Source organism: Rhinatrema bivittatum, chromosome 2 (assembly GCF_901001135.1).
Source record: "Rhinatrema bivittatum chromosome 2, aRhiBiv1.1, whole genome shotgun sequence".
Classification (NCBI taxonomy): domain Eukaryota; kingdom Metazoa; phylum Chordata; class Amphibia; order Gymnophiona; family Rhinatrematidae; genus Rhinatrema; species Rhinatrema bivittatum.
Window position 1 is genome coordinate 6,472,790 of NC_042616.1, and position 24,315 is coordinate 6,497,104.

Consider the following 24,315-nt stretch of genomic DNA (forward strand, 5'->3'; position numbering starts at 1 on the left):
TGCCCCCCTCCTGCCCCCCTCCTACCTGCTGAGCAGAAAGCCCTGCAGCCATTCTCCTGCCCCTTCTCCAGAGCAGGATTTCCAGCCCTGGCTCCCTCCCTGCACGCTCCCTGGGGTGGGGGATGGGATCAGTCCCAGGCTGCATCCCCTGCCCCCCTCCTGCCAGTCTCCTACTTGCTGAGCAGAAAGCCCTGCAGCCATTCTCCTGCCCCTTCTCCAGAGCAGGATTTCCAGCCCCGGCTCCCTCCCTGCACGCTCCCTGGGGTGGGGGATGGGATCAGTCCCAGGCTGCATCCCCTGCCCCCCTCCAGCCAGTCTCCTACCTGCTGAGCAGAAAGCCCTGCAGCCATTCTCCTGCCCCTTCTCCAGAGCAGGATTTCCAGCCCCGGCTCCCTCCCTGCACCGTCCCTCGGGTGGGGGCAGATTCAGGCTCTGCTGCTGTCTCAGGGTTTTCAGCTTCCGCTCTCAGCACCACGTTCTGTACAGGGAGCACCGCCCCCTTCCAGCAGGAAGTGACATCACCAAGGAAGAGGAAGTGGGAACTGCAGCCGCGGCACAAGGAGCTGTTAGAAACCGAAACTTGACGGTAGGAAAAGACCCCATGGCCCATCTAGTTGGGATGGACGCTGGGAAATGTAGTCCTGCACTGCCTTTACTGAGTTTTTTGGGAATTGTGGGAAATGTAGTCCTAGGGCGTGGGTTGTTGCAATTGGCTGATTAATAAAGCCAAGTCCTGTTCCCTTTATAAAAACCAAAATGGGTAACTCTGCAGCCTCTGAGAGACTGGGGGGGAGGGGAAAAGAAAGGAGGAGGGGAGAGCAGGGAGGTGGGAGAAGGAAGGAGGGAAAAGGGAGGGATTGTGGGGAGAGAGCAGGGTGAGGAGGCGCTGGAGGGAGGGAGACTGGGAAGGATCAGGGAGAGGATGTTATGGTTTAAGGGTGTTTGGTGGATTCTCAGGGGCGGCAGTGATGGTTTCTCCCAGGGGGAGAAGCCCCGAGGGGAACTGCAGCACCGGGCTAGACTCAATAGCACAGATCCAGGAAGTGCATTTTATTGTGCAGCTTGCAGAGTTCGCCAGAGATGGCGATAGTGAGCAGAATCCTGTAGAGCATTAGTCTCACCAGAGGTGGCAGCAGAGAGCAGATAACTGCAGCATCAGTCTCACCAGAGGTGGCAGCAGAGAGCAGATAACTGCAGCATTAGTCTAACCAGAGGTGGCAGCAGAGAGTAGATAACTGCAGCATCAGTCTCACCAGAGGTGGCAGCAGAGAGCAGATAACTGCAGCATCAGTCTCACCAGAGGTGGCAGCAGAGAGCAGATAACTGCAGCATCAGTCTCACCAGAGGTGGCAGCAGAGAGTAGATAACTGCAGCATTAGTCTAACCAGAGGTGGCAGCAGAGAGCAGATAACTGCAGCATCAGTCTCACCAGAGGTGGCAGCAGAGAGTAGATAACTGCAGCATTAGTCTAACCAGAGGTGGCAGCAGAGAGTAGATAACTGCAGCATCAGTCTCACCAGAGGTGGCAGCAGAGAGTAGATAACTGCAGCATTAGTCTCACCAGAGGTGGCAGCAGAGAGTAGATAACTGCAGCATCAGTCTCACCAGAGGTGGCAGCAGAGAGTAGATAACTGCAGCATTAGTCTCACCAGAGGTGGCAGCAGAGAAGGCAAAACGATTACCGGCATGGTTAAAAGGGGAGGTGAAAGAAGCTATTTTAGCCAAAAGATCTTCATTCAAAAATTGGAAGAAGGATCCAACAGAAGAAAATAGGATAAAGCATAAACATTGGCAAGTTAAATGTAAGACATTGATAAGACAGGCTAAGAGAGAATTTGAAAAGAAGTTGGCTGTAGAGGCAAAAACTCACAGTAAAAACTTTTTTAAATATATCCGAAGCAGAAAGCCTGTGAGGGAGTCAGTTGGACCGTTAGATGATCAAGGGGTTAAAGGGGCACTTAGAGAAGATAAGGCCATCGCGGAAAGATTAAATGATTTCTTTGCTTCGATGTTTACTGAAGAGGATGTTGGAGAGGTACCCGTAATGGAGAAGGTTTTCATGGGTAATGATTCAGATGGACTGAATCAAATCACGGTGAACCTAGAAGATGTGGTAGGCCTGATTGACAAACTGAAGAGTAGTAAATCACCTGGACCGGATGGTATACACCCCAGAGTTCTGAAGGAACTAAAAAATGAAATTTCAGACCTATTAGTAAAAATTTGTAACTTATCATTAAAATCATCCATTGTACCTGAAGACTGGAGGATAGCAAATGTAACCCCAATATTTAAAAAGGGCTCCAGGGGCGATCCGGGAAACTACAGACCGGTTAGCCTGACTTCAGTGCCAGGAAAAATAGTGGAAAGTGTTCTAAACATCAAAATCACAGAACATATAGAAAGACATGGTTTAATGGAACAAAGTCAGCATGGCTTTACCCAGGGCAAGTCTTGCCTCACAAATCTGCTTCACTTTTTGAAGGAGTTAATAAACATGTGGATAAAGGTGAACCGGTAGATATAGTATACTTGGATTTTCAGAAGGCGTTTGACAAAGTTCCTCATGAGAGGCTTCTAGGAAAAGTAAAAAGTCATGGGATAGGTGGCGATGTCCTTTCGTGGATTGCAAACTGGCTAAAAGACAGGAAACAGAGAGTAGGATTAAATGGGCAATTTTCTCAGTGGAAGGGAGTGGACAGTGGAGTACCTCAGGGTTCTGTGTTGGGACCCTTACTGTTCAATATATTTATAAATGATCTGGAAAGAAATACGACGAGTGAGATAATCAAATTTGCAGATGACACAAAATTGTGCAGAGTAGTTAAATCACAAGCAGATTCTGATAAATTGCAGGAAGACCTTGTGAGACTGGAAAATTGGGCATCCAAATGGCAGATGAAATTTAATGTGGATAAGTGCAAGGTGATGCATATAGGGAAAAATAATCCATGCTATAATTACACGATGTTGGGTTCCATATTAGGTGCTACAACCCAAGAAAGAGATCTAGGTGTCATAGTGGATAACACATTGAAATCGTCGGTTCAGTGTGCTGCGGCAGTCAAAAAAGCAAACAGAATGTTGGGAATTATTAGAAAAGGAATGATGAATAAAACGGAAAATGTCATAATGCCTCTGTATCTCTCCATGGTGAGACCGCACCTTGAATACTGTGTACAATTCTGGTCGCCGCATCTCAAAAAAGATATAATTGCGATGGAGAAGGTACAGAGAAGGGCTACCAAAATGATAAGGGGAATGGAACAACTCCCCTATGAGGAAAGACTAAAGAGGTTAGGACTTTTCAGCTTGGAGAAGAGACGACTGAGGGGGGATATGATAGAGGTGTTTAAAATCATGAGAGGTCTAGAACGGGTAGATGTGAATCGGTTATTTACTCTTTCGGATAGTAGAAGGACTAGGGGACACTCCATGAAGTTAGCATGGGGCACATTTAAAACTAATCGGAGAAAGTTCTTTTTTACTCAACGCACAATTAAACTCTGGAATTTGTTGCCAGAGAATGTGGTTCGTGCAGTTAGTATAGCTGTGTTTAAAAAAGGATTGGATAAGTTCTTGGAGGAGAAGTCCATTACCTGCTATTAAGTTCACTTAGAGAATAGCCACTGCCATTAGCAATGGTTACATGGAATAGACTTAGTTTTTGGGTACTTGCCAGGTTCTTATGGCCTGGATTGGCCACTGTTGGAAACAGGATGCTGGGCTTGATGGACCCTTGGTCTGACCCAGTATGGCATTTTCTTATGTTCTTATGTTCTTAGATAACTGCAGCAACAGTCTCACCAGAGGTGGCGGCAGAGAGTAGATAACTGCAGCATTAGTCTCACCAGAGGTGGCAGCAGAGAGTAGATAACTGCAGCATTAGTCTCACCAGAGGTGGCGGCAGAGAGTAGATAACTGCAGCATTAGTCTCACCAGAGGTGGCGGCAGAGAGTAGATAACTGCAGCATTAGTCTCACCAGAGGTGGCGGCAGAGAGCAGATAACTGCAGCATTAGTCTCACCAGAGGTGGCGGCAGAGAGTAGATAACTGCAGCAACAGTCTCACCAGAGGTGGCGGCAGAGAGTAGATAACTGCAGCATTAGTCTCACCAGAGGTGGCGGCAGAGAGCAGATAACTGCAGCATTAGTCTCACCAGAGGTGGCGGCAGAGAGTAGATAACTGCAGCATTAGTCTCACCAGAGGTGGCGGCAGAGAGTAGATAACTGCAGCATTAGTCTCACCAGAGGTGGCGGCAGAGAGCAGATAACTGCAGCATTAGTCTCACCAGAGGTGGCGGCAGAGAGTAGATAACTGCAGCATTAGTCTCACCAGAGGTGGCGGCAGAGAGTAGATAACTGCAGCATTAGTCTCACCAGAGGTGGGCGGCAGAGAGTAGATAACTGCAGCAACAGTCTCACCAGAGGTGGGCGGCAGAGAGTAGATAACTGCAGCAACAGTCCTCACCAGAGGTGGCGGCAGAGAGTAGATAACTGCAGCAACAGTCTCACCAGAGGTGGCGGCAGAGAGTAGATAACTGCAGCAACAGTCTCACCAGAGGTGGCGGCAGAGAGCAGATAACTGCAGCAACAGTCTCACCAGAGGTGGCGGCAGAGAGCAGATAACTGCAGCATTAGTCTCACCAGAGGTGGCGGCAGAGAGTAGATAACTGCAGCAACAGTCTCACCAGAGGTGGCGGCAGAGAGTAGATAACTGCAGCAACAGTCTCACCAGAGGTGGCGGCAGAGAGTAGATAACTGCAGCATTAGTCTCACCAAAGGGGGCGGCAGAGAGTAGATAACTGCAGCATTAGTCTCACCAGAGGGGGTGGCAGAGAGCAGATAACTGCAGCATTAGTCTCACCAGAGGTGGCGGCAGAGAGCAGATAACTGCAGCATTAGTCTCACCAGAGGTGGCGGCAGAGAGTAGATAACTGCAGCATTAGTCTCACCAGAGGTGGCGGCAGAGAGTAGATAACTGCAGAATTAGTCTCACCAGAGGTGGCGGCAGAGAGTAGATAACTGCAGCATTAGTCTCACCAGAGGTGGCGGCAGAGAGTAGATAACTGCAGCATTAGACTCACCAGAGGTGGTGGCGGCAGAGAGGAGATAACTGCAGCATTAGTCTCACCAGAGGTGGCGGCAGAGAGGAGATAACTGCAGCATTAGTCTCACCAGAGATGGCGGCAGAGAGCAGATAACTGCAGCATTAGTCTCACCAGAGGTGGCGGCAGAGAGCAGATAACTGCAGCATTAGTCTCACCAGAGGTGGCGGCAGAGAGCAGATAACTGCAGCAACAGTCTCACCAGAGGTGGCGGCAGAGAGGAGATAACTGCAGCAACAGTCTCACCAGAGGTGGCGGCAGAGAGGAGATAACTGCAGCATTAGTCTCACCAGAGGTGGCGGCAGAGAGGAGATAACTGCAGCATTAGTCTCACCAGAGGTGGCGGCAGAGAGGAGATAACTGCAGCATTAGTCTCACCAGAGGTGGCGGCAGAGAGGAGATAACTGCAGCATTAGTCTCACCAGAGGGGGGCGGCAGAGAGTAGATAACTGCAGCATTAGTCTCACCAGAGGTGGCGGCAGAGAGTAGATAACTGCAGCATTAGTCTCACCAGAGGTGGCGGCAGAGAGTAGATAACTGCAGCAACAGTCTCACCAGAGGTGGCGGCAGAGAGTAGATAACTGCAGCATTAGTCTCACCAGAGGTGGCGGCAGAGAGCAGATAACTGCAGCATTAGTCTCACCAGAGGTGGCGGCAGAGAGGAGATAACTGCAGCAACAGTCTCACCAGAGGTGGCAATAGAGAGTAGATAACTTTAGCAGCAGTCATAGAAACATAGAAACATAGAAATGACGGCAGAAGAAGGCCAAACGGCCCATCCAGTCTGCCCAGCAAGCTTCACACATTTTTTTCTCTCATACTTATCTGTTTCTCTTAGCTCTTGGTTCTATTTCCCTTCCACCCCCACCATTAATGTAGAGAGCAGTGATGGAGCTGCATCCAAGTGAAATATCTAGCTTGATTAGTTAGGGGTAGTAGGGGTAGTAACCGCCGGAATAAGCAAGCTACACCCATGCTTATTTGTTTTACCCAGACTATGTTGTACAGCCCTTGTTGGTTGTTTTTTCTTCTCCCCTGCCGTTGAAGCAGGGAGCTATGCTGGATATGCGTGAAGTATCAGTTTTTTTCTCCTCTGCCGTTGAAGCAGAGAGCTATGCTGGATATGCGTGAAGTATCAGTTTTTCTTCTCTCCTGCCGTTGAAGCAGAGAGCCATGCTGGATATGCATTGAAAGTGAAGTATCAGGCACATTTGGTTTGGGGTAGTAACCGCCGTAACAAGCCAGCTACTCCCCGCTTTGTGATTGCGAATCCTTTTTTCTTCTCCGCTGCCGTTGAAGCTATGTTGGATATGCGTGAAGCATCAGTTTTTCTTTTCCCCTGCTGTTGAAGCAGAGAGCTATGCTGGAAATGCTTGATGTATCAGTCTTTCTCCCATGCCGTTGAAGCAAAGAGCCATGCTGGATATGCACGGAAAGTGAAGTATCAGGCACATTTGGTTTGGGGTAGTAACCGCCGTAACAAGCCAGCTACTCCCCGCTTTGTGAGTGCGAACCCTTTTTTCTCCTCCCTTGCCGTTGAAGCAGAGAGCTCTGCTGGATGTATCAAGTATCAGTTATTCTTCTCCCCTGCCGTTGAAGCAGAGAACTATGCTGTATATGCATTGAAAGTGAAGTATCAGGCATATTTGGTTTGGGGTAGTAACCGCCGTAACAAGCCAGCTACTCCCCTCTTTGTGAGTGCAAATCCTTTTTTCACATTTCCTCTTGCTGTTGAAGCTTAGAGCGATGTTGGAGTCACAGTAAGCATGTGTATGTTTATTGAATAAGGGTATTGTGTCCAGGCAGTAGCCATCATTCTGGCGAGTCACCCACTCTTCATTGGCGGCCTCTTGACTTTATGGATCCACAGTGTTTATCCCACGCACCTTTGAAGTCTTTCACAGTTTTGGTCTTCACCACTTCCTCCGGAAGGGCATTCCAGGCATCCACCACCCTCTCCGTAAAGAAATACTTCCTGACATTGGTTCTGAATCTTCCTCCCTGGAGCCTCAAATCGTGACCCCTGGTTCTGCTGATTTTTTTCCTACGGAAAAGGTTTGTCGTTGTTTTTGGATCATTAAAACCTTTCAAGTATCTGAAAGTCTGTATCATATCACCTCTGCTCCTCCTTTCCTCCAGGGTGTACATATTTAGATTCTTCAATCTCTCCTCGTATGTCATCCGATGAAGATCCTCCACCTTCCTGGTCGCCCTTCTCTGTACCGCTTCCGTCTTGTCTTTTTGTAGATAAGGTCTCCAGAACTGAACACAGTACTCCAAGGTGAGGCCTCACCAAGGACCTGTACAAGGGAATAATCACTTCCCTTTTCTTACTCGATATTCCTCTCTCTATGCAGCCCAGCATTCTTCTGGCTTTTGCTATCGCCTTGTCGCATTGTTTCGCAGACTTCATATCATTAGACACTATCACCCCAAGGTCCCTCTCCTGCTCCATGCACATCAGCCTTTCCCCCCCATCGAATACAGTTCATTCGGATTTCCACTCCCCATATGCATGACTTTGCACTTCTTGGCATTGAATCTCAGCTGCCATATCTTCGACCACTCTTCGTTTCCTTAGATCCCGTCTCATTCTCTCCACTCCTTCCGGCGTGTCCACTCTGTTGCAGATCTTAGTGTCATCCGCAAAAAGACAAATCTTACCTTCTATCCCGTTCGCAATGTCGCTCACAAAGATATTGAACAGGACCGGCCCCAACACCGATCCTTGCGGTACACCACTTAAAACCGCTCTCTCTTCAGAGAAGGTTCCATTTACCATCACACATTGTCTTCTGTCCGTCAACCAATTTGCAATCCAGGTCACCACCTCGGCACTCACTCCCAAGCTTCTCGTTTTATTCACCAGTCTCCTGTGCAGAACCGTATCAAAAGCTTTGCTGAAATCCAAGTATATGATATCGAGCGCTCTTCCTTGATCCAATTCCTTGGTTACCCAGTCAAAAAAGTCAATCAGATTTGTCTGATAGGATCTTCCCCTGGTGAATCCATGCTGCCTCTGGTCCATCAATTCTCCAGACTGTAGATAGTTCACTATTCTCTGTTTCCGCAGTGACTCCATTACTTTTCCCACCACAGAAGTGAGGCTAACCGGTCTGTAGTTGCCAGCCTCCTCCCTGTTCCCACTCTTGTGAAGCGGGACCACCACTGCTCTTCTCCAATCACTCGGCACCACTCCCGTTTCTAGGGATCTATTGAACAGGTCACACAGCGGACCCGCCAGAACATCTCTGAGCTCCCTCAATATCCTTGGATGAATCCCATCAGGCCCCATGGCTTTGTCCACTTTCAGGTTCTTTAGTTCTTCCCACACATTTTCTACTGTAAAAGGATTTTCATCTATTCATCTATCCAGCATAGCTCCCTGCTTCAACAGCAGGGGAGAAGAAAAACAACCAATAAGGACTGTATAACATAGTCTGGGTAAAACAAATAAGCATGGGTGTAGCTTGCTTATTGCGGCGGTTACTACCCCTACTACCCCTAACTAATCAAGCTAGATATTTCAATGGTGGGGGTGGAAGGGAAATAGAACCAAGAGCTAAGTGAAACAGATAAGTATGAGAGAAAAAAATGTGTGAAGCTTGCTGGGCAGACTGGATAGGCCGTTTGGTCTTCTTCTGCCGTCATTTCTATGTTTCTATGTTTCTATATTCCACTTCCCTCCAGTTTCATGTTGTGTAGAGATGGTCCTTCTCCAGGGTCTTCTTTAGTGAACACAGAGCTGAAGTATTCGTTTAATATTTCTGCCATTTCTTCGTCTCTCTCCACACATTGATCATTACTACCTTTCAATTTCACTATACCACTTTGGACCTTTCTCTTTTCGCTGATGTATCTGAAAAATGTTTTGTCACCATTTTTTATCTCCTTGGCAATCCTCTCTTCCGCTTGACTTTTTGCCAACTTGATTAATTTCTTTGTCTCCCTCAGTTGATACAAATATTCTTCTTTGTGCTCCTCCCTTTGGGATCCTTTATATTTCTTGAATGCTGTTCTTTTAGCTTTAATTTTGTCAGCCACCTCCTTTGAGAACCAGATAGGTTTCAATTTTCTTTTGCTTTTCTTTACATTTCTAACATATAGAGCAGTCTCACCAGAGGTGGCAGCAGAGAGTAGATAACTGCAGCAACAGTCTCACCAGAGGTGGCAGCAGAGAGTAGATAACTGCAGCAACAGTCTCACCAGAGGTGGCGGCAGAGAGTAGATAACTGTAGCATTAGTCTCACCAGAGGTGGCAGCAGAGAGTAGATAACTGTAGCAACAGTCTCACCAGAGGTGGCAGCAGAGAGTAGATAACTAGCAACAGTCTCACCAGAGGTGGCAGCAGAGAATAGTAAACTGTAGCAGCAGTCTCACCATGCAGCAGCAGTCTCACCAGTGGTGGCGGCAGAGAGTAGATAACTGCAGCAACAGTCTCACCAGAGGTGGCGGCAGAGAGTAGATAACGGTAGCAACAGTTTCACCAGAGGTGGCGGCAGAGAGTAGATAACTGTAGCAGCAGTTTCACCAGAGGTGGCAGCAGAGAGTAGATAACTGTAGCAGCAGTCTCACCAGAGGTGGCAGCAGAGAGTAGATTCCTGCAGGCAACAGTCTCACCAGAGATGGCAGTAGGGAGCAGATTCCTACAGCAGCACTGAGGAGTCCTATTCCACAATGGTCATATAGGGAGCTCCGATGCAGATATTCAGTGAGTAGCTGTAGGTGAGACAGACTGGAGATGTTAGTAATTACTCACTCTCTTGTAGCTGTATTGATGGAGTTCCCAGCAGGTAGTAGAGATGGAAACAGGCACCAAGGTAGACACACACAGGCCCTCGAGGAGCGAGTACCTGGATACTGGATATGTACCTGGAATAAGCATAGGGCCCCCAAGGAGCAGGTACCCAAGTTAGAAGAACCCCGGAGGATAGAGAGAGCTTCTAGTGGCAGCGAGAAGCGGCAGAGTAGCTTACATCGAACGAATCACGTCCTTGCTAACTCAAAGTCAGTCAGCAAATAGGCAACCTAAATATCCGGGAAGTGTAATGTCGCGCCAACCTCAGCATAAGACGTGGGATGTGCACGCGCGTGTGCGTGCGCCATAGAAGGCCCTCAGGTGAATCATGGCGGGATGCCCCGCCACAGCCACTCCGGGGATTCCCGAGGGCGCGGCAAGAAGACGTCACGGCCGCCACTCTCCCGAGGCTGGTGGAGAAAGCAGCAACAGAGGTGAGGCATGTCGGGTGAAGCCGTCTGAGACCGATGGACGCAACAGTACCCCCCTTCCAAGGGCCTCTTCCAGACTCCCTACCTGGTCTTGGTTTCCAAGGATGTGAACGATGATACTGGTTCAGCATCTCTTTGTCCATGATATTAGCCGTAGGTTCCCACGAGTTATTTTCTGGTCCATAGCCTTCCCATGACAGGAGTTATTCCCAAACTCTGCCAGCCGGACATCCCAGTCGGACATCCGAAGCCCTCTGCCCGCGCTACCGGCGCTGACCCGCCGGGGTCCCGGGCAGACACGAGGGCTCCTCACCCCGGATAGCCAACCAGACGCCTGCATCCACCATCGAGTGAGGCGCACAGCTCCACGTCACTCGTGCGACCGGAGCTCCCTGACCCTTAAAAGTCAAGTCCCAGGTGCCCTGTGGCTGCCTCTTAGTGTGCCCCTTTGTGCTGCCCCAACTAACTTACTCCTAACCTCGAATCCCATCAACCCCGTGCTACCACAGCCAGACTCCCACACCGGCTTCCCCTTCCACTCCCCTCCACACGCAATATACCCCCCCCCCCTCCGCAACTACCTCCTCTATCTCCTCATCCCTTTCCCTTTTCAAAACCGGTCCCACTATCTATTTGCCGCTCAGCCCTACTCAAAGCTCAGCAAACACTTGCAGCTGTTTTCACAATCTACCCATACACCTCCACCTCCAATATGCAATACCACAACATACATATACTCCCTACAATCTATGGCACCGCTCATACCTTAAACCCATCCTCCCTACCACGATCTCCCCTCCTCTCACCCAAATCTTCAGTATCGCTGCCCTCTCACTCATCCTACTCAATGCACAGTCTCTAAGTAAAAAAACTCCCATACTTAATGATCTCCTTGATGAGAACCCGGACATCTGTGCAATAACAGAAACCTGGTTTAAGGAAACCAACACCGTACTTCTAAACCAGCTCCCCATCAGCTCATACAATATTTTCTCCATACCAAGGCCCAAAAAAAGAGGAGGAGGAATCCTACTATCCATGAAAAAAGAACTCAACATGACACACCAAGCTATCACCTCCCCGCCTAAACTTGAAATTGGCTTCTTTAAATCCCCATCTCTTCAAATCTGTTTAATATACGCCCCCCCCCCCCAGGAACTCTTGACAATAACCCATCCCCTGTTATTGAATATATTGCCAAAAACATATCCATAGACACCCCAGCAATCATTCTAGGTGATCTAAATCTACATGTTGACAGCACACCTCTAACTCCCTCATGCAACATCATACTCGTATCTTTGAACGCATTAGGATTCAAGCAGACCATCAACTCCCCAACATACAAAGTGGGTCATACCCTTTACCTAATTTTCACCAAATCCCAGATACAGGCGGACCCCCCAACTTGCATGCCCATCTCCTGGTCCAATCACTACCTTATAAGAATATCCTGCTCCATAAAGAAGCCTCCTAGCTATCCTACCTCAGGCAACACTATACACTACAGAAAAACATGTAAAAGAGAAGACCTCATCTCGGCCCTCTCTAACACGCTAGACAACCTAGATCTGTCGAATGCCAATGCTGCCCTATCATCATGGCACAACATTACAAATACTGTGGCCAACAAGATCTGCCCTTTATAATCAAGACAAATAAACTCACAGCATAACAAAAGAAAAAACCCCTGGTACACACTAGAACTAAAAGACATGAAACACAATCTTAGAAAAGTAGAAAAGGCCTGGCGCAAAGATCCGACCCCCACACTCCTTGCCCGATTCAAATCCTCTTTACATTGCTACAGGGAAAGGTTAAATAATGTCATCTTTTCTTCCATAATTCACCAATTTCAATATAATCCACGAGCCCTCTATGACTTCGTTGCTTCGCTAACCAAATCAGCACCCTCAGACATACCGGAGGAAGTAGCCAAAACCAAATGCAAGGAACTCGCAATACACTTCCAAGACAAAATCAATAAACTGCTTACACGATTCCACTCCTCCTCCTCCTCATCAAACCAATCCTCACAAGAAGCCTACCCAGCCCTTTCAAAAAACCCCTCCAAAGGCCTGAACTCCTTAGAATTCACCACTGCTCTGGAAATTGAATCTCTTCTTAAGAAAGCCAGAACTTCCTCCCACCCCTCAGACACAATCCCCACAAAACACCTCCTCTCCATCCCTAACATAATAGCCCAACCCATAGCCAACATTATAAATGCCTCCATCACTTCAGGCTTTGTACCCAATCCCCTCAAACAAGCAATAGTCAAGCCAATACTGAAAAAACCTAAGCTTGACCCCACCGATCTGTCTAATTACCGCCCCATCTCAAACCTCCTGTTCATCTAAAAAATTCTTGAAAAAACGATCAATAAGCAACTCACTGAATACCTTGATGACCATCACATCCTCTCTCCATCTCAGTACAGATTCCGTAAATTCCACAGCACGGAAACCCTCCTCCTTTCCTTGTCAGACCAACTCATTAAAGGCCTAGATAAAGGACAAGTGTATATCTTAGCCTTCTTAGACATATCCTCAGCTTTCAACACCATCAGTCACAATATCCTCCTGCAGCGACTTAATGAAATTGGAATAACAGGTGTTGCCCACAGCTGGTTCAAATCCTATCTCAGTAATCGAAACTTTAAAGTCAAAATCGGAAACCATGAGTCCAAAGCAATACCCCTTGACCAAGGAGTCCCACAAGGTTCCTCCCTGTTTTCCACCCTCTTCAGCATTTACATCCTACCGCTCTGTCACCTCCTATCCACCCTAAATCTTCCCCACTATATTTATGCAGACGATGTGCAGATACTTATTCCAATATCTGACACCCTTCCTAAAGCCATGAACATCTGGGAATCTACACTACTTTCAATCAACAAGCTCCTATCCAACATTCACTTTGCCCTTAACATGGCAAAAACTGAAATTATGCTTATCTCCTCACAAAGTTACCCCAATACCCTTCCCCTACTTCACTCCCTATGTCCACCAATCTCGTTCTCCCAGCAGGTATGAGATCTAGGGGTCATTCTAGACAATCATATCAACCTCAAGAAATTCATTAACAATACATTGAAAGAGTGTTTTTTTAAAATGCCCATCCTAAAGAAATTAAAACCTTTGCTCCACCCTCCCGACGTTCGTACAGTACTACAAACTACAACATTTTCTAGAATCGATTACTGTAACTTCTCCTAGGCTTACCCAAAAACTCCATCCACTCACTCTAATTTCTACAAAACACAGCTGCTCGGATCCTTACTAACACACACAGAAATGAACACATCTCACCCGTACTAAAGGAATTACACTGGCTCCCCATCGCATCTCGAATCCAATATAAGACCCTCTCTATCATACATAAGGTTCTTCACAATCCTGAGATGAATTGGTTCAATGATTCACTCATATTCCATGAGTCATCTAAACCAACCAGAAACCAATACCATTAGTACACCTTCCCCTAAAAGCACCAACCTTCCTTCCACAAGAGCACGTGCACTCTCCATAGCCGGTCCCACCTTATGGAACATATTGCCTGTAGATTTACGCCAGGAGGACTGCCATAAAACGTCCAAGCATAAACTGAAGACGTGGCTTTTCACACAAGCTTACACCTAATCCTACCCATTCTTGTCACCCAGCATCCGCCTCTGTTACATCCTCATGTTGATATTTATATACTTGAGACATTTTGTATATATTCTTGATACATGTGTAATAATCTCTATCTCCTAACTGCTCTTACCTAATCTCTAAGCTATACTCTGCACCATACCTCTCTCTATCCTATACCATACCATGCTCCATTCTGTACCTCACAACTTCAATCCACTTTCGCTACGGCAACTAATTGATAACTTCCCCCTAGTGTATTATAAGCAACCTTGTAAGTAATTTTAGTGCTGTATATATAGGTCCCTTTATATTTACTCTCCATGTTTGTCTCCCCATATATATACATATTTATATAATCATATAGACATATATATTGTTCTTGGCATTGTATGTATTTGTTCTTGGCATCGTATGTATTTGTTCTCCGGTTACCTGTCAAACACCACTTAAGCATAGTTTCTCGTTTATTGTAAACCGATGTGATATCCATAATGAATGTTGGTATATAAAAACCGTTAAATAATTAAATAAATACAGCGAGTATAGCATCGACTTTGTACTCAATGTCCTCTTCTCAACAGGAGGTTGATCTGGTGTCTTGGTGCTGAATTTGTTGAGAATGAGCGGTTTCAATAAGGAGACATAAAATGCGTTATGGATCTTCATTGGTGGGGGAAGTTTGAGACTGTAGGAGAGATTGCCCAGATGTCGGAGGATGGGAAATGGTCCGACATACCTTGGAGCGAAGCGAGCAGACGGCAATTTAAGTCTAAGGTGCTTGGTAGATAGCCAGACTTTATCACCAGGCCTTGTCGTGATGAGTGTCATAGTCTCTTTTAGCTCTTGAACCAGCTTTGATGAGCATCTCCTTGGTCTTCTTCTAAAGTTGTTGAATCTCATCGGCAGTGGCTTGAGCTGTCAGGGACGACACGAATAGTGGAAGCGGTAAAGGTGTGAAGGAAGTTGTCCATATACCACTTCGAATGGTGTTGATCCAGTAGATGTTGCTGGATGGGAGTTGATGGAAAACTCGGCCCATGGTAACAGTTCGGCCCAATCATTCTGACGAGATGACACATAGGTACAGAGGAACTGCTTAAGGGTACGGTTCATCCTTTCAGTTTGACCATTTGACTGAGGATGAAGTGTAGTCCAGAGTGATTTCAAACTTCTTACATAGGGCCTTCCAGACGTTCGCTGTGAATTGTAACCCCTCGATCTGAAACAATGTATTCCGGTATTCTGTGCAGTCGGAATATGTGGCTGATGAAAAGTTTCGCCAGTTCACTAGCAGATGGTAGGCCAGGAAGCGCCACAAAGTGAGCCATTTTAGAGAACCTGTCCACAGTTACCCAGATGGTATTGTTGCATAAGAACATAAGAATAAGCCATACTGGGTCAGACCAAGGGTCCGTCAAGCCCAGCATCCTGTTACCAACAGTGGCCAATCCAGACCATAAGAGCCTGCCAAGTACCCAAAAACTAAGTCTGTTCCACGTTACCGTTGCTAGTAATAGCGGTGGCAATTTTCTAAGTCAACTTAATTAATAGCAGGTAATGTTCTTCTCTTCCAAGAACTTATCCAATCCTTTTTTAAACACAGCTCTACTAACTGCACTAACCACATCCTCTGGCAACAAATTCCAGAGTTTAATTGTGCGTTGAGTAAAAAAGAACTTTCTCCGATTAGTTTTAAATGTGCCACATGCTAACTTCATGGAGTGCCCCCTAGTCTTTCTATTATCCGAAAGAGTAAATAACCGATTCACATCTACCCGTTCTAGACCTCTCATGATTTTAAACACCTCTATCATATCCCCCCTCAGCCGTCTCTTCACCAAGCTGAAAAGTCCTAACCTCTTTAGTCTTTCCTCATAGGGGAGTTGTTCCATTCCCCTTATCATTTTGGTAGCCCTTCTCTGTACCTTCTCCATTGTAATTATATCTTTTTTGAGATGCAGCGACCAGAATTGTACACAGTATTCAAGGTGCGGTCTCATCATGGAGCGATACAGAGGCATTTTGACATTAAGGACTGTTTTTCAGCGGGTAGTAGGAATGCACCTTCAGACAGCTTTATGATCTAAAAGGCAAATTTATTGATAGCAATACATGACAATATAAAAGAAGAAACAAGGAAAAGAGGAAGTCGTTGTTTCCTGGAGACGCAGGTCTGTGTCAACTGGGTAATCAGCTTGCTTCTCAGATGCGGAGCTCTTCGGCTGGAGTTTTTAAACTTTTTGCAATGTCCAATAGAAATACATTGATGCGCATCCTGGGTGTATTATCTTCTTCTAATATCCAATTATGAACGTAGCTTTATAGTCCAATCAAGTACCGTCTCTGGGGTGTTGGCTTCTTCCGGTATTGAGCTTGCCAAAGCACATGGTTGTGAAATATGTTGCCAGCAGAATCAGGAAATACATAGCTCAGGCCTAAGGCCTATATACATTCCCCCCCTTGAATCGTTCGGGAACGATTCACTAATGAAAGGCTGAGATTGTATTTCCTGTATTGAAATGGTCATAGCATCAATTTAGTATGACCCACCTTTTTGTACTGTTAAAAATGGCTTCCATAATCTTTATGGCGTTGAATCATTCTTTAATATAACTCACATCCACAATCACAATCACAATTGCTCACGCATACTCATTTTGTACTTTGTTTTATTGTCATTCAATCTCACATTCATTCTTCATTCAGGAATAGTTCTGGCCTTCTTCCAGTTGATCCAAGATTCTGTAGTGTGGTCCTATTAGCAGCATATAAATCAATTAATCCACTTAATGATTGATTATTGATTGTCAATGAATGGTTAGAATGGTTGAAGCAATAATCCATCATTCTACTCAGGGTTAATGCCACTGTCTTAGGTTGCCCACGGTACGCAATCCTAATGATTTGCTACCTGGTGCTTACCCGTCATCGTTAAGCATAACAGCCTGAGGAGATAACATTGCTGCTGTTAAATAAAAGACCTTCTGCTGTCTTCACCGATGATGATATCCTAGGCCATTAAAATAACAAACTTCATTCATTCTCACAATTAACCATTGCAAACTCACTTAGAAATGTAAGCCACTTTAAACTGTGTTTCCCGTCAATTAAACCAAATTCTGTGAAAATACAACCTTATCCTTAAGAAAATCTCACTCATTAGTTTCAGAAGGAGATTCAATCATGCTCATCATTAAATGTTGACGAACTGCAGCAACTTGAGAGTGTACTTCAGATTTATTTATTTATTTATTTATTTAACATTTTTATATACCGGCATTCGTAGGACACATCATGTCGGTTCACAATTAACTGAGAAAGGAAATTACATTGAACAAGGGGGGTTTAACTGGGAGAATTGGATAATAATTGGATAAAAGGAACAAGGTAAAAAGCGAAGAACGAGAGAAAAGAGAAAGCAAGCATGGATAACTTAATTGGGAAGATATGGGTTTAAAATTACATATTACATATGTGAACTTATTTACAACGTTGGGGGGAGGGGGGAGGGGAGAGGGAAAGGGGGGGAGAAAATATGCGAGAGGGGAGGTAAAGGTAAAGGAGAGATTGATATGGTAGAGAAGGCGGGGGGGGGGAGGCTGAAGAGGCTAAGAGGCGGGGGGGGGGGGGGGTGGGGGCGTGGAGGGGGGGAGTTAGGGGGAGCATGGGGTGTGCTGGAAGGGTTACCAGGGTGGGAAAGGTGGGAAGGGCTGTATGGAGAATGCAGGTTCCTGTATGCGTGGGAGGCCTAGGGTTGAGAGGAGTTGGGGTAGGCCTGTTTAAACAGCCATGTTTTTATTCCTTTTTTGAAGTGGCTCAGGGATGGTTCTAGTCGGAGTTTGGCCGGGAGGGAGTTCCAGAGGGAGGGGCCTGCGATAGAGAAGGCTCTTTCCCTGGTGGCGGTGAGGTGCCCAATTTTGAGTGAGGGGGTTTGGAGGGTGCCGGCGAGGGCGTTTCTGGTGGGGCGGTTCGATTGTCGGAATTGAGGCATATCTTCAAGCCAGGGGGAGCTGTTTTTGTATAGAGTGTTATGTAGGATGGTAAGTGTTTTGTATTGGGAACGGAATGCAATGGGGAGCCAGTGGAGATTTTGTAGTATGGGAGTGATATGATCGGATTTTCTTGTGTTTGTTAGGATACGTGCCATGGCATTTTGGAGGATTTGAAGAGGTTTAGAAGTAGAGGCTGGGAGGCCTAGGAAAAGGGCGTTGCAATAATCGAGTTTGGATAACATGGTGGTTTGCATGACGGTGCGGAAATCATGGGCGTGAAGGAGGGGCTTCAGTTTTTTGAGGGTTTGGAGTTTAAAGAAGCCTCCTTTTAGCAGTGATTTAATGTGGGATTTCAAATTTAGTTGGTTGTCTAGGTAAACTCCTAAGTCTCTGACGCTATGTGGTAGTGATTGAGCTTGTGAGGCGTTTTGGATCGTATGGTGGATCGAGTCGGAAGATTGATTTGTTAGGATAAGGATTTCAGTTTTGGAGGTGTTGAGTGCAAGGTGGAGATTGGAGAGGAGTGAGTTGATGGAGGTCAGACAAGTTTCCCAGTACTGCAGGGTTTCGTTGAGGGATTTTCGAATGGGAATCAAAATTTGTACGTCATCTGCGTATAGGAAGAATTTCAGTCCTAGTTTAGAGAGTAAGTGGCAGAGTGGGAGTAAGTAAATATTGAAGAGGGTGGATGATAGGGAGGAGCCTTGTGGGACGCCCTGCGTGAGGGGAATGTGAGCGGATTCGAAGTCATCGAGTTTGACTAAGTACATTCTATGATCTAGGTATGAGGAGAACCACGATAGGGCTGTGTTTGATATGCCTATCTCGGATAAGCGTGATACTAGGATTTGATGGTTCACAGTATCAAATGCGGCTGAGATATCTAGGAGGGCAAGGATGTAGGATTGGCTGTGGTCCATGCCCTTAAGGATGGTATCTGTTATGGCGAGTAGGAGTTTTTCGGTGCTTCGGTCTTGGCGGAAGCCATATTGGGAAGGGTGTAAAATATTGTTTTCTTCTAGGAATTCTGTGAGTTGGGTGTTGACCACCTTCTCCATGATTTTGGAGATAAAAGGTAGATTCGATATGGGTCTGTAGTTTGCAGGATCATTGTGGTCAAGGGTGGGTTTTTTTAGTAGGGGCTTTACAATAGCAAGCTTAAGGGGGTCGGGAACTTTGCCGGTGGTGATGGAGCAATTTATAATGTCTGCTATTGGTTTTGCAATGGCGGTAGGAATGGTAAGGAGGATTTTTGATGGGATGGTGTCTGCGGTGTGGGTGGCTGGCCGCATCTTTTTTAGTATGGATTCAATTTCCTTCAAGGAGGTGAGGTCAAGGGAGCTGAGGGTACCTCCATTGTGGAAAGGTAGTGGGTCTGTAGGGGCAGGGTTGGATGGGAGCCGAGTTAAGATTTTGGAGATTTTATTTTTAAAATAGTCGGCAAGCTTCTCACATTTCTCTAAGCTGTTTTCATCTTGGGGGGAGGGAAAGGGGGATTTTGTGAGATCTGAAACGAAGGAGAATAAGGCGTTGGGGTTGAAAGTGTAGTTATGGATTTTGGCTGCATAATAATCACGTTTGGCGAGGAGAATAGCTTGCCGGTATGTATGCAAAGTATGCTTGTAAGCCATATTGAGGGAGGGTGTGGGTTGTTTACGCCAGGTGCGTTCCTTGGATCGGAGCTCTTGCTTTAGTGTTCTTAGTTCATTTGTGTACCATGGTTTTTTTTTTTCAGTGCGTGTCGGTGTTATGGTTTTGTGGATGGTGGGGCAGAGGGCATTAGCGATGTCGGAGATGGACTTATCCCAGGACTGTAGAGCAGTATCTGGATTGGTGAGGTCGAGATATTCACTAATATTGTTGAATGCTAGGGAGAGTTGCTCAGAAGGACATGGTTTACGGAAGGAGATCGTTTTCTTTTTTAGTGGATTTGAGATCGGTGTGTTGGTGTTGATAGTAAGGTGGGCATTGATGAGAAAGTGGTCGGACCAGGGGATGGGGGTGGTGGTGGGTGCGTGTGGTACTATGATGTCTGTATTTACGAAAAGGAGGTCGAGTGTGTGACCAGCTTTGTGTGTAGGCTTGGAGATAAGTTGTCTGAAACCCAGGGCGTTTAAGGTGACGAGTAGGGTTTCACAGGCAGGCGTTGCGGGGAGGGTGTCAATATGGAGATTGAAGTCTCCGAGAATTACTGCGGGTATATCTGATTTTATGTTTTCAGTGATGTATTCGATGAAGGGGGATGGGTCCTGTTCGAGTATTCCAGGATGTAGAATTCCAGGATGTAGAATTCCAGGATGTAGAATTCCAGGATGTAGAATTTACCATAATATTGAGTCCTGGCTTTTCGGCATAGCAGAAGCAATAGTTAGAATTAATTAATAGAAGCAGAACCATGCTTGGGAGTACTATTGCTTATGTCTTAGCCTACCATACATTTGAGCGTTATAGGAATATAAACAAATGCTTCAAATCTAAATTAAGAATAGGATGTCGAAGGAGACATCCATATGGATGAAGGATAAGATATCTCTGTAACCAATGGGATGGTATCTACAAGCTCTACTAAATGTGATGTTTAAGAATAGGGAAATCAAATGAAAGTCATAATTCTGTCTTCAATTACCAAGAATAACTATATAAACATTTGGGGACTACATTAAACCTTTAAACTTACTAAATGTACTCGAATTGAAGAGGACATACTTGTCTGCGCAGCCTATTCACATGAGCTGCCCAAGAACGGTGTGAAGGCTGAACTGACAAACTATGCTGCAGCACATTGCGCCGGTCTGCCACTGGCTCGCAGACATCTGAACAAGTCTGGACTAGAAAGGGCAGAGTGTAGCAACTGGAGATGAATACAACGTGGAAAGTAACATTGAAATCATAGATGGTAAGTCAAACCAGTTATCTATGGGACCTAGGGATGAATGATCATCTTAATTAATCATATAATGGATATGAGAGAACTGGGAATAGCAGCAAAACTTTAGTGTTTTTAGGGTAATGTAATGTGTAACGTGTAGGTGTATGTAGATGTATGTAGATATCCAAATCATGGCATTTGCAGAATGGCATATGGGCTTGGCAATCAATTATTACTAGCATTCGACAAAACATAATGTGGTGTAATGCATAACAGTTAATCTTTGTGTAAAGAGATGACAATAATTGAGAATGGATCTAATCTGATCAGGGCAATATGATCACACAATCATGAGAACTGCATTAATGTAGAGTACAACAACATAAAGACAAAATATAATCAAGCAAGAGTAGTAAAGTTCAATGATGAGTGGAAGATGAATTCTGTGTTAAGGCTGAGACTTCCGTAGAAGGGATGGGAAGAATGGAGTGAGTCCCATAAATGTTGTTTTCAAGCTTTCAGTAAGGTGTAACAGCTTTTCATTCATCACGGCCTAATGGGGATATGTGCTTCTTTAATGGTTTCAGATACCTAATATGGTAAAGTAGCATAAAAGCAAATTAAGCATTTAAAAAAAGTCATCTGTGGTAAGCTAAACCACAAATAACACGTATTTCAGACATGACATTGAACATATGTTACACTAAACTGACACATACTCATCCATCCAACAAATATACATTCCTTGTCTTCATCACATAGGACAAACAACAGATAACATATAATTTGAGCTCGAAATTCATATCAAAATATGGACCAAAAGAAAAGTGGATCAAAAATCAAAAATCAAAAATGTGTAATAAAAGTTCAGAATTCTGTCCAAAAGGTAGAAGTCATTGAAGACCTGAAAAGTAAATACTAGCATACAATTGAAATATCAAATTAGCAAATATTGTACATGTAGATTTCCAACCAATAATATTAAATAAATTTAATCAATAATGTTCTGAGCTTATAGTCAATGTGTCATACCAAATAATTATAATAATTAGAACTCAAATATCAAATAATTAATTACTTAAATATGCTACATTTTAAACTAGAAACTATTTCTCCCCTTTTTTTTTTCTCTTCCGTTCACAGCACAGCCGGTGCTGGCAGAACAGATAAGCTGTACTCTGCAGGTTTGCAACACAGACAACTTCCCCTTTTTTTTGTTAAGATACAGTTTAACTCTTTAGCTAAAATGTCTTGTCAAACTCATAATTCTCTTCTCAGAATCATAATTCAGCAGCTCAGATTCTAAATTTTAACACTAGTATATGTTCTTGTCAGTACTCCAGTTCAGTATTAAAGGAATGTGAAGTCAGTAACGTAATAAAGGATCAGTATGTAAAGTTGAGAGCAAAGGGGATTTAAATTGGTGGGAGATGTATCTCGCTCCCCCCCTTGATCCCTCTTTTACCACAAACGTACAGTTTAGAGCAGAAAGGAAATAACATGTTGTAAGAGGAAAATATCGCAAGCGCTTGGTGATCACCTTAATAAAAATGCATTCACATTGAAAAGAGGAACTTACACTTAAAACTTAAAACTATACGGTACCATTTAAAAATTAACTTACTTATACTAAAAATCCTTATACTAAAAATATACCTGCAAACAATAACATAACTAAATCTTAATAACTTGAACAATAAGACCAGTAAATACATTAACATGGAAAGCCTAGCAACCCGTTATATCTGTCCACAAACCCATTAATTCTAGGGCGTTAAACGTCTGTGATGGCATTAAAAAAGTTCTTCAATCTGATAAAACTGACCACATGCAACTGATCCCAGTGCATGGCTGTTGTCCCTATTACAGAAGACAGGGAAGCACGTAATTAGTCAGCCAAAGTCTGTAGAGACATATCTATTTATTTTTGGATTTTATATACCGGAGGTTCCTGTATGCTACGTGTATCACTCCGGCTTACATGACAGACATCGGGAAGGCTGGCAAGGATTTACTAGTCTCTATGTACACAAATATCCTAGGTAAGCAAATTCTTATCTTAGCTTCTTTGTCCTGAAATGAATATTGCAGTAAAGCAAGCAATAGCTATAAAAATAAGGCTCAGAATAAGGAGATCATCCTAAAGGATGGTCGTGCTAAATGTGGTTCCATTTAAAACTGTGTTTCATATTAAGTTCACACTGTGTCCTGTCCAAGCTTCACTAGAGTGGCAATGTAAGGTCCTACATACGCTGATACCTTCTCTGATAGGTGTGAACTCACTGTATCTGGGGACATGCTCTCTAAAAACTCAGGTTTCCTGTAACGGAATACAAGGGCCCATGAAAGGCACTTCTTCCAGATGTTTTCTGCTTGTCCCATTACTTGGCGTAATCTGGTTTGAAACAGGCCATTATATTGTCTTACCAAATCATTTATTTCACGCCGACACTGTTTCTGTTTATTATGCCACTGTAATGTCAGTAGTGAAGCTACCTGGCCCAAAGTCATGCATCTGGTCATGCATTTGGAAGCATGGTTACGGCTTCCAGCACTCTGAACAGTGTTCAGTGCAATTGCAGTCAGGGATCCTTCTAGAGGACAGACTCTCTTTTGAGGGCATAAAGCAAGTGTCCATCCATGAAATGAATCAACCCAAATAGTGACATAAAAAATTGAATGATCTAATTTAGCAATTTTGGCTGCTGGAGGACCAGCGGCAGCTGAAGTCACAGTGACTAGTTCAATTTCCTCACTACTTTCTGTATTCTCATCGCTATCTGTAATCAAAATAGGCATAGGTCGGAGGCAGGGAATGGGTGACAGGTCAAAAGGTTCAGGAATTTCAGAAGGTGGTGACAATACTGGAGGAGGCGGTGTAGGAGGAGGTGAAGGAAGAGGAGTGGGAGGAGGTAATGGACGAGGGGGTGATGAATCTTCTGGCACAAGAATAGTACTCGGTGCAGAATCTACTGGCATTCCAGTGTCTGCTGAATTGTGCACATCTACAATTACTGGGCTTTCTACTGGGTCTACTAGCCATGTGCCGTATTCCTCAAATGCAGGAACAGCATCTTCAAAAAGGTCATCTTCAATTTCAACTGTACTGAGTTTGGGTGTGTTTGTGTGAACTGTGGGGCTTACTCGGGGTTCTCCTTCCCTTTCTGAAAGTACAGCAGGATCTGTATGTAAATTACCCACTGCAGTCACTGTTTCTTCAGGCACTAAACAATCACGAACATATAGTGAATCATATGGGGGTGGTGACACTTCTCTATCACCAGTAATAGCTACTAAATATGTTCCTGTCATAGCGAACCATCTGGACACTTGTATATGGTCCGCTAGCCTCTTATTGTCTTTTGCCCTTGGCTTGCTATACCTGTTCTTAAAATAGGCTATTAGCTGTATGAGCGTGGACGGGTCAAAGGAGCACCCTACTGGCCATTCTAGGGAACTATCCCTTGCTGCCCACGCAAC

The 24,315-nt window shown here is 45.0% G+C and overlaps 1 protein-coding gene across 1 annotated transcript in view; it reads right to left on the reverse strand.

Moving 5' to 3' along the window:
• LOC115086005 (zinc finger protein 850-like) overlaps positions 1-24,315 on the reverse strand; it is a 73,521-nt gene that overhangs the window by 22,787 nt on the left and 26,419 nt on the right. The window contains 1 exon segment of the mRNA XM_029592586.1: positions 324-464. Within this exon segment, the coding sequence (XP_029448446.1) occupies positions 324-464 (141 nt within the window).